Here is an 11,061-nt window from a genome sequence, read left to right on the forward strand (position 1 = left end):
CGCCACGTGTTTTCTTCCTTATAACCAGAGTTGCCAGATGGGCGGTTTTCCGCCCAAATTGGGCTGCTTTGCGGAGGCTGTTGCGGGGGAAAAAACCTCTGGGCGGGAGGCGGTTTTTTGGGCTGGTGCCAAAAATTCGAGGCGAAGTAACGGGGTACCGGTTTTCCCCCTTCCAACCCCATCCTTCATAACGGGAATCAACGTTCCTAGAAAATATAAGCTGGAACCAGCTTTGCAAACTGTGATGTTTTCAATAATTTTCCAAAATTATTTTCAAATAACGCGCCAATTCCCGTTCTATAGCAGAAATCGGTAATTTTTCTTGGGCGGGAATTTGGGCTCTTTTGGGGTTAATCAGATTTTGGCTTGTGCGGGAATTTGGGCTAGTTTTAAAGTTGGTTTGTGCGAGATCTAAAATATTATTCTGGCAACTCTGCTTATAACGCATAGCTCGCGAAGGGGAATAGCACTGCTGAACAAACCCTCAGATTTCATTGGGCCTCTACTTATTTTCTATCTCTATGGTTGAGTCCATAGATATAAGAAATGTATATAAAGGTCTAGATAAATTTCGGGGCGTCTAAGCCTAACATAAAATACGGAATTGACACTTAGCAGACACCGAGGAAGGCACGTGACCAAGAGTGCGAGCTCTCTTAGCATTTTAGTACTAATAGCGTTTTCCATTGGGATTGCCATAGAAATCTTATACTCCTACCTAGAATGCTCCCGTCTACCGGAGAACCTGACCTGACGCCAAGACATTTTGTAGCAACGACTAATGATTATATAGTCTTTGCTTAAGCTTCAGCCAATCAGCGGCCATTCATTGATACGGCAACCCGCTAGCGCCATAACATGGCGGTTAAAAATAGTAGCTCAGACGATTTTTACAGGATTCATCCGATCCAAGCTCGCAGAATTCCCATAGGTTTTTGCTGGAGTTTTTCACATGAATCACTTCAACGTTTTTGGATTTTTATTTAAAAATAGTGTTAAGATTTGTTGAATTTTTAGTTTTGTTTTCATATTTACTTATTACAAGGAATATTTAAATGCCATTGTGGGGAAGATAAATAAGATTTCGTTTAGGTTCGCTTTGAAAATATTTAGGCCTAGGCCTGACATAGGCCCAACTTTTAAAATAGCAGGCAATGTCAATGGCAGTTTTGGGAGAAGCAGTGACTGAAGGTCCTTAGTATTAACCTTTGTATTTAAAGGTTATTTCACATTTAAAGTAAGTAATATTATATTTATTATTATGTTTGTAGAAACTTAGATAAACAAAAACCTTATGAAAGAGTAATTATATCCCAGAAAAAATACATTACACTAAAGAATGACACTTATGACGAATTGACGACAGTCATTGAATTAAACAGCAACAATCATACTGATAATTGTCTTCTTTTTCAAAACTTTACCTTTTATGTAATAATATGCTTTTTCTCTTAGAAGCTTAGCCAAGATAAATGTCTCGCACTCTGCTTAAATTCAACATTCCACTGTTAAACAACATAAGAGATAGTACTCAACGAAGACCGATATTTACAATGTTAAATAAAGTGTTTTTAAAAAAAACGGATATTGCAGTAGTTATAGTCCTGAGTTATAGTCCACTAGGCTCACTGAACTTCCTGAAGTAATTTTTACCAAATCATCAATTTGAAAGCCCGCCGTTTGTTAACATTTCAAATTGCCCCGAGGATTAAGGAAACCCAAACTTTTACCTGTACAACGACACATTACCGTCCACCGCAAATCGTTTTCTACATGTGGAAATGAAACATCGAGGAGCCATAACAACAAACAACGCAATAGTTATCCAAAACGTTTGCATATAAGAGAAAAATCTTTACGAGTAAAGAAACTTACAGTCTACCATGTTTAAAAACTACATTAAACTCGATCACGGCCCCCTGCACGCGCTCACGTGTAAAAAATACATATATATATATTATACGAAAAGAACTAAAGGAAACCGATTAATTATTATTCAAATGACGCCAAGCGTCCTTGGCCTTCTTCCACAACCCAAGAATCCATTTGACCTGATGTAGATCTGAAATAGTATTACCGAAGCCTACAAGCACCTCTGTAGGGAGGTGTTCGTGGTCCATCCGCCATTCCAAAACTCCCGGGTGGTTCTCCAAAGCTGGACACGTCAAAAGGCCGTGACTCGATTGACGTGGGCCAATCAAATGCGGATTCTTAAGGTGACGTAATCCATAATCGAATTATTTTCAGTAACTCAAACTAGATGGCAACGAGTCGTTGCCGTAGTCACTCTTTGAATCGTGATTGGCTGATAATGACGAAACCTCCGAAAATGTAATTGGCCCATTTTGTATTTATAAGATTTAAGATTTAAGATTTATTTACTGACAACCCTTTTGGAACAGGGCGGCTCACTCACAAACGAGGAGCACAGTCAAAAAAAAATAAAAAAAATACATACACAAAACCAGCATTGAATAAAATCCAGGAAATACCAAAAACCCAATCCAGAAATTTACAGCACAAATAAAACCCGCCAAAAACCCAATTCAAAATAAGCATATAAATAAAAAATACATATATATATAATACGATAAAAGCTAAAGGAAACCGATTAATTATTATTCAAACGACGCCAAGCGTCCTTGGCCTTCTTCTACAACCCAAGAATCCATTTGACCTGATGTAGATCTGAAATAGTATTACCGAAGCCTACAAGCACCTCTGTAGGGAGGTGTTCGTGGTCCATCCGCCATTCCGAAACTCCCGGGTGGTTCTCCAAAGCTGGACACGTCAAAAGGATGTGACTTAAATCTTCGACCTCATGGTTACAGAGTTTGCATGCCGGCAAGTCACCGAAAAGTTGGGCCGGTCGTTGACCAGTTAACAAAGCACCACAACGGGCATCAAAAAGTAGGCCACTTTGCCACGATTCGTCGTAGAAGGGCTCTGGAGCTGGAACACTTTTCAACTGATATAGGCAAAGGCTACGCTTCTCTCTTATTTCAGCCTTCCACAGTTTGCTTGCAGATTTTCGCCCGTCCATTGTTACAATAGTGGCCCATTGATGTTCGTTCGTAGCCTCACTCCTTTTAGTGCCAATACCGTAAATTTTGTCAAGATGTTCTAGCCGCCGAAAAAAACCTGTTCTAACATTTTCGTGTCGCAAGGCCCAAAACACGATACCAGGAAACATGTGGCTTGGCATCAACATCAGCCGACCCAAGTACTTCAATTTGCTGACCGCCTCACGCTCACGCATAGTGCTCCAACCAAGCTCCCCCTTAATAGCAGCATTCGGAGTACAGGGACCCGCAGACAAAGCACTCCTACCGGCTTCTCTTTGAGCATAGTCCAGCGCTGCAATGGAAGCTTTCGAGAGTGCCATCACCTCATTTACATACGTAAGGGTGGGAACCGCCACCGACTTCCATAAAGTGCGCCCGACAGAGTAGTTGTTGTACGAATTTTTCGCCAAATTCTTCAATGCCCATCGGAGACTCGTCGCCTTAGACACCAACTTCCGTTCGTAGGCTTCCGAATAACCATTTTCATTTGAAGAAAAAATAATTCCTAGGTACGTGTACTCTGTAGCGACCACAATTTTAGCTCCATGCAAAGTGAACGTATCGCTTCCACCCTCTGAACCAAAGATCAAAACCTTAGACTTATCGCTCCCAAAGCGCAATCCACACTCTTCCGCAAAAGAGGTGCAAGTATTCAACAATTCCTGAAGGCCTCCCGCTGAATCCGCCAATAAGAGAACATCGTCCGCGAAGAGCAAGCAACTTAAACGACGTCCAGATTCCCCGTTCACAAAAGCGCCATGAGAGGACCACTCCAGGCGATCAGCCAATCCATTTATGTAGATAACAAACAGTAGGGGGACAACGGGCAACTCTGACGAAGGCCGACAGAAGTCTTCATAGGAGTGGTGGTAACTCCTTGCGCTTTATAAACACAACTACTTCCGGCATACAAGCGCTCAATGCTGTCTATCGTAGCAGAATCAACTCCCATGTTCTTCAAGGCCATCCAAAGTTGGGGTAACCTAACACTATCATAGGCCTTCTGTAGATCCAGGAAACCGCAATAAAGCGGACGCTTCTTTAGTTGGTAAAGTTCAATAAGTTGTGTTAACACGAACAAATTATCAGCAATTCGTCGACCATGTCGAAACCCATATTGCGCCTCGTTTAAAAAACCATTCAACTCCATATAAATAGCAAGACGTTCCTTCCACAAAATTGCGTACACCTTATACATAATAGAAGTAACGGCTATCTTCCTATAGGAATCCAAATCATCTTCGGGCTTTCCTTTTCCCTTATGAATCAAGCTGACTTGACACTCCTTCCAACTACCAGGAATATCGCCAGACTTTCGGATTTCATTATAGATGGACAACAGACATTGAAGAGCTGAAGAACCAAGAGCCAGAACTAGTTCCCCGTAGAGTTCATCCATCCCAGCTGCTTTACCCCGTTGTAATTTTTTAATAACGGCTAAAAACTCCGGTAGTAAGAAGGGTTCATTGAGGCGTTCGGCTGGAGTTACAGTTGGAACTTTCACCACAGAGTGCACTTGGCTATCCGTCACAGTAGGACGACTCAATAGCGTTGCCTCCATGTCTGCTATATATTCTTGAATTCGGGCTTGCATGACGGATTTTTCATACTGAAGAATACCAGACTTAGACCGAAAACCATTTAATCCAGAAGCAGATTGGGAGGATAAACGTCGCATTTTAGAAATATACTTCCAGAACTTTTTCCCCTGCGCTTTGCCAGCCTTGATAATATCATTCTCAATACAAGTTGGATCTTTTTTCTTATCAATTCTTTAGCTTCAGTTTTCTTCTGTAGATAATAGACCCACTTTGCAAGCACCACTTCCACCGTGCAGCCCTGAGATTTCGCCTGTCTATGATCCTTACACGCTCTTTTCCTGGCACGCATGGCATCAGCAATTTCCTTATCCCACCATTTCTTTGGCACAATACCTTTCTTCAAAATGACACTAGGTGATTTTTTAATAAGTTTTTCCGCGCTGCTGCTTCCATAGCCTACACAAAATCACCATACGAGGGTTGAGCAGTAGACACCCGCTTTTCCATTTCGTCACTGTAAGCCTTTAGAGTTGTCTCGTTATCGAAGTCCCAGAATGTCTTCACTGGTACACCGTCAGGAACTGAAGCAGTTTTTGGTTGGTCATCGTTTGCTTTTAAACTGGAAAGAGGCCAAAGTGAAACGGAAACCAAGTTATAGTCACTACCAAGGCTATCTGATCCAGATTCGTCAATTTCCATCGACATAACATTATCAACAACGTTAGCACTAAAGAGGACGTAGTCTATGGTAGACTTACTGTTCCTACTACTTCTAGTAGTGCGACCAACACAATTGTCTAACAAATTCCCTATGGTAAAACTTTGTTCGTCTGCAAATTCTCTCAGTTTACCGTTATAGCAATCCGAACCATCAAATTCAGTAAGATGTCCATTCATATCTCCGCCGATGCAAAAACTAAGAACACCATTAGCCCGAAATTCCTCAATATCCTTAGCTAAACAGTCGTAGATTTTATGATTGTAAACTCCACTACATTTACCCGTAGCACAATACACTAGAGCTATGACAAGATCCGGGAACCGTTCATGAGAGAACCAAATATGCTCTGAACAAGACTTAACAAGTTTACACGATTCACTAGCTCGGCACAGAACTCCCAACCCTCCACCTTTTTTCTCACGACCTTTACGATTCAAACCGAACCATGTGAGACTCTTAAATGGAGGAGGAAGGTTCCCCTCCCGCAAATGAGTCTCAGAAAGGCACAAAAAATTTAATTGTTTGTTACTAAAAATAGTTCTTTTTATAAAATAACCTTGGCCATCTTGTTGAAATGTTGCCTCCCCGCTTCAGCTGTGGATCCGTTTTCTCTCCCACTAAAGAGCTTATGAACTCATTCTTAGGCATTGGCTGAACTATTCCAGGGCAACATTTCAACAAGTTGGGCAATCGTAAAGACATTTTATAAAATCAACTATTGAGTCGATTTCCATCCACTTTTGTATGGAAGCACCCTGCATATTAAGAAAACCAAATTTTAAAGAACTATTTACACTATTTGCCAAAAGAGATCGGACACGTCTATATTTTTTACGAATTCCCCTGCGTGTCCTTCGGGTAGCCAAACGGCATCCCACATTGGAAATCGGGGTCCCGTGAATTCCTAAACCTGATTCCCCGAAGGCAGGCCAGGAGTCAAGTTTTTTCCATCACCATCCTTGAGGTTGCCGACAGCTCTGTTAGTTTGGAAACGGTTTTTTTCCCCGCCTCTGAAATTCGGAAAATGTTCTTTCCTCCCTAGAGCGATCGGGCGCTAGTCTAACGCGACTATACTCCGGCACTTGATGATTTCTCAACCTATTGGCGACAAGAAGTATACGGAATCATTCTATGTTATAAGATTTATATGGGGATTGGTCGGAGACCGCTCGGGATTTTACGATGACGTCAGAACTCTTACTCGGACCGACGCGAAATCCTTGTGAGAGAAAAAAATTTGCTCCGTAACTGAAGACAGACCAGTTTTTAGTGGTCCGCGAGCGAGTGATTCCGCCAATGGAGGACGTAACTCGCCCTCGGAGCAGGTTTTTTCTACCCAATGGAACGAAAACAAATTACGAGCAGTCCGCGATCACTCGGACCAGGCCAATGGAAAACGCTATAAGTGCTTGATCTTTCCGCAGGCCGTAGTCTTTAGACGTCATCTGTTGGTGACTTTTAGTATAATTTTTAAGCAGGAGACAATGGCTCTCGCGACGATAGCACGAGCTTTTTTACCAATAGATAGCGCCTTATAAGGATAGCTTGCAGAAATTAAGCGTTTCTGCTAGCTGTCACCTCCGTATTCACTCCCTTTGAAATATTTTATCTAGACTTTTATATACGTTTCCTATATCTATGGGTTGAGTCCAGTCTTGGAAATAAGGAATTTTTTAAAACTAGTCCTTAGGATTAGTTACCCCTTTTGTCTACAAAAATAAACTGGTCCTTAGGACCAGTGACCCTTACCATGATTTTTTTTCTATTGGTCCCATTGTAAATTATGTTTTATGGAATGTGAAATGTGAATAGGTCTAGACTCTAGAAACCATATAAATGTTTATAATTCGAGAAGGCGCGAATCGTGAATCGCGCCGCGTGGTGTTTTACTTCAATATTCATTGTAACTTAATACCACTACTAAAGGTTGCTGGTAACTTCGTAAGCCCTTCATCTCTAGTGTGACGTTTATTGTGTTAGAAAGAAAAAAGTCGGAGTAGAAATTTGGAGAAAGCTTGAATTTTTAAACTGGTCCCGCCTCAATGCCCATAATAAAAAGTTAATTATTAAACTCGTCCTACGGACCTCCAGTGACCCCCAGTATTTTAATTAAAAAACTGGTCCACGCAATTAATAAACTGGTTTTGGACCAGTGGACGTGTGTTATTTCCAAGACTGTTTGAGTCACAGTCTCACAGAGTTAATTTCCGGTTCAGAACTGTTTGGAAGTGACGTGTGTTTTGGTTGACGCTTTTTATTTTTCGTTGACGTAGCCATCAGCAATTCAGCATGGAGGAAGTCATGGACGAGATTAATGCAACATCTATTATTAATGAAACCAGTCAAAATGCTACAACTAAAACTATTGCTACAAAAGAAGGAATGTTAATAGCGTATTTTTCAATCGTAATTATGGCTCTATTACCTATTTTCTTCGGAGCTTTTCGTTCTGTAAAACACCATAAGGAGCAAAAGGTAGAGACCAAGGTTTAAGTTACAGCAGATGTCATTGGAAGGCAATGGTTCAATCTGAGTTTAGACAAATCTATTTTTTTCGATAGGAATCTGGAGAAAAACCTGATACTATGTCCCGCAAAGATGCTGCTATGTTTCCATTAATAGCCAGCGTTGCTTTGCTTGGATTGTATATTTTTTTCAAAGTATGATTCTCTTAATGTACATATTTCCATTCATTTGGTAATACACTACTAACTGTTGTCTTCAAAAAATATTTTCTTGGTAGCTTTTTTCAAAAGAGTACATAAACCTGCTTTTGACGGGATACTTCTTCTTCCTCGGAGTATTAGCATTATCTCACATTTTGAGGTTACTAAATTCCTACAAATTTGAGTAAAAGCAAGTAACTGACAAACTTTATTTAGTCCTATAGTGAACAAACTTCTTCCATCAAGCTTCCCCAATGTTCCTTATCGCATCCATTTTACAAGAGGAAATAATGAACAATTAGAAGATTTAATAGATTATGCATTTGACCACAAAGATCTAGTTTGTCTAGGTTTTTGCTCAGTTATTGGTGCTTGGTACTTATGGAAAAAGGTAACTGAAAAATTAATTTATCATAACAAATACCAGTAATACTCAATATCTGTTTTCAGCACTGGGTTGCTAACAATTTATTTGGCTTAGCTTTTGCAATAAATGGAGTTGAGCTCCTTCATCTAAACAACATAGTCACTGGATGTATTCTTTTGGGAGGTTTATTCTTATACGACATTTTTTGGGTAACGTAAGATTATATTTTATTTACTTTTTCTTATATTAAGATTGCCTTTTGCCATAGGTATTTGGTACAGATGTAATGGTCACTGTAGCAAAATCATTTGAAGCTCCTATAAAACGCAAGTTTATTTTTAAAAAGGTAAATTTTTTAAGAGGGATGTCAATAAATTTGCTTTTCTTTTAGTGGTTTTCCCTCAAGATTTATTAGAAAAGGGTTTAGATGCTTCAAATTTTGCTATGCTAGGTCTTGGAGATATTGTTATTCCAGGCATTTTCATTGCCTTGCTTTTACGGTTTGATATCAGGTATTAAAAGAGATTGAATACACAGGAGATCGAGAAAAAATAAATTATTTTCATTTTAGTTTGAAAAGAAAACGAAACACGTACTTTGTTGCTAGTTTTATAGCATACATTGCTGGACTGGCATTGACAATTGTCGTGATGGCTTATTTTAAACACGCCCAACCCGCTTTATTGTACTTAGTGCCAGCTTGCATTGGAACACCACTTTTAGTGGCCCTTATTAAGGGAGATCTGAAACCAATGTTCAAGTATGTTGCTTGGCAATTTTTGTTTGTTCTTCCAAAAAATATTAATGTTATAATATTTAGATACGAAGATCACCCAGCGACTGATTCTAAAAATGAGGAAAAAGTTGCATCCAAGAAGGAAAAATAAGTTCTATTTTAAATAGAACTAAAAATGGGGTAAAAAAAAACCAAATTAAGGAAAAAAATTAAATTTGACAACCAAGAACATTTTGGCCAACTTAAAACATTTTCATCTTCACTGATAAAAATTCATTTTGACAAATTAAGTAAAACAGTTTGAAGATTTAATTTTTTATTTTGTCTGCCTTAAAGATCTTGTACCATGTATTTTCATTTATTTAAGAAAAAATATATTTCCCTTAAGAAATTTTTTGGTGAAAGTACGTTTTAAAGAAGTGTCAAAACTCGAAATCTTTACCAGTAAATTGGCACTGGGGATAAAGTTAAAAACTATTTGTGATAATACTTTGTTTAAAAAAAACCTAATTGTTGTTAAAAAATTTAAAAGTGTAAGTTTAGTATTGAAAGATTTAGATGGTTTTAGATCCAGAAAATAATTCAGTATTTATGGTTCATATTAATTTGTATCATTCCAATAAAAGTCACTGGTTAATCTTTGAAAGATCTGTTCATAAAAAAAAAAGAGTATAAGTTTACACCTTTTCATTGGAAACATTGCTGTGGTATTGAGTAAATGTTCAAATGAGGAAATAAAAAAATTTTGCAAATTCTTTTTTTATAATATAAATAAACTTAAATGTTTATTTATAAGATAACTTTACATAATCAAAACAACTTACATATACATAATTTCGGCCATAAAAAGAAGTTTTGCAAATTCTTTTTTGGTAATAAAATTAAATGTTTAAGTTAGGCTAATTTTATTTATAATTCAGACTACTTTACATAATCAAAACACCTCACATATACATCATTTCAGCCATAGGAGACATTTTCCTGGGTATGTAGAGTAAGTTTTCAAAATACCCTGCAAGTTCGTTAACACTACAATAATCCTCATTTCTCGCTTGTTGAGAACAGTTTAGCTCCGTAACAGTAACAGAGCTAGAATTTTCAGCAAGTGCCTCATTGTTTTTAGCACTTTCACAATTTTGATTGTTATTGGAGATGGGCTTAGTTGGGTTGTTTTTAGTGACTTTTTCGCAATAATTTGGCATAGTGACTGTAGTGATATTGCTCTTGTTTAAGTATTGAGTGATTTTTGGATCAGCTACATTCCGAGCTTTAAGAGTTTCTCTGAAAGATATTGAATGAAAACATATAACAGAAGTCTATTTGTTGGGAGCGGGGAGTAGCTAAATCCCTAGAAGAAAGTACCAACACAATTGCATAGTGTGAATCTTCTGAAAGGCAAGGTAACACATTTCTGAATATGAATAACGTAATTTTACTAAATTGTATTTTACCTAGTGTTAGCTTAAATATATAAATGCTTAACCATAAATATATGAAATAGCTGTTTCATATATCTATGTGCTCAACTGATGGAATCTTGGATTAATCCAAGATGGAATTTAATGGGCTATGAGTGTTGGCCTAAACAAACTTTTCCTGGCACTTAATTTGATTTCAAGCCTTGAATTACAATAATTATATTAATCATGATAGAAAATAAAACTTCTTACTTATCATACTCCACATTTAAATTTTTAAGTGCAGCTATAACTTCGTCTTCATCAACGTAATGAGCCATAGCTTTTCATCGCAAAAAAATTAGGATCGAGCAATTCCAATCCTAGGACTTGATCGCGTCGTACGGTTTCGTTTCAAATTGAATTGTTGCACTTTCAACTATTCAACAATTTACGTGATAGAATAAAGCTAGTATTGATTTAAACTTAAAACTAAAAACAATTCACGATCGCTAATTAACTAGCCGAATTATATCGATACCTTGCTGATAAATTATATGTTCGCGAA

The 11,061-nt window shown here is 38.1% G+C and overlaps 3 protein-coding genes across 3 annotated transcripts; 1 reads left to right on the forward strand and 2 right to left on the reverse strand.

The window, feature by feature from the left end:
* Nucleotides 1-2,653: 2,653 nt before the first annotated feature.
* Nucleotides 2,654-7,079, reverse strand: LOC149934865 (uncharacterized). The gene is made up of 5 exons (XM_090153471.1): nt 7,028-7,079; nt 5,122-5,751; nt 4,812-5,062; nt 3,966-4,674; nt 2,654-3,897 (listed from the first exon to the last, which is right to left on the reverse strand). Exons 1-5 carry the CDS (start codon nt 7,077-7,079, stop codon nt 2,654-2,656), a joined length of 2,886 nt encoding a protein of 961 aa, XP_090009597.1.
* Nucleotides 7,080-7,520: 441 nt separating this feature from the next.
* LOC149934866 (signal peptide peptidase) lies at nt 7,521-9,780 on the forward strand. The gene is made up of 9 exons (XM_090154012.1): nt 7,521-7,802; nt 7,889-7,987; nt 8,071-8,153; nt 8,210-8,384; nt 8,444-8,569; nt 8,629-8,686; nt 8,752-8,872; nt 8,932-9,120; nt 9,181-9,780. The coding sequence occupies exons 1-9, from the start codon at nt 7,617-7,619 to the stop codon at nt 9,245-9,247; spliced, it is 1,104 nt and encodes a 367-aa protein (XP_090010138.1). The 5' UTR covers nt 7,521-7,616; the 3' UTR covers nt 9,248-9,780.
* Nucleotides 9,781-9,958: 178 nt separating this feature from the next.
* LOC149934867 (uncharacterized) lies at nt 9,959-11,022 on the reverse strand. The gene is made up of 2 exons (XM_090180625.1): nt 10,767-11,022; nt 9,959-10,377 (listed from the first exon to the last, which is right to left on the reverse strand). The coding sequence occupies exons 1-2, from the start codon at nt 10,832-10,834 to the stop codon at nt 10,041-10,043; spliced, it is 405 nt and encodes a 134-aa protein (XP_090036751.1). The 5' UTR covers nt 10,835-11,022; the 3' UTR covers nt 9,959-10,040.
* Nucleotides 11,023-11,061: the final 39 nt, after the last annotated feature.

This window comes from Leiobunum rupestre, chromosome 7 (genome assembly GCF_980474605.1).
Source record: "Leiobunum rupestre chromosome 7, qqLeiRupe1.1.hap1, whole genome shotgun sequence".
In the NCBI taxonomy this organism is placed as follows: domain Eukaryota; kingdom Metazoa; phylum Arthropoda; class Arachnida; order Opiliones; family Sclerosomatidae; genus Leiobunum; species Leiobunum rupestre.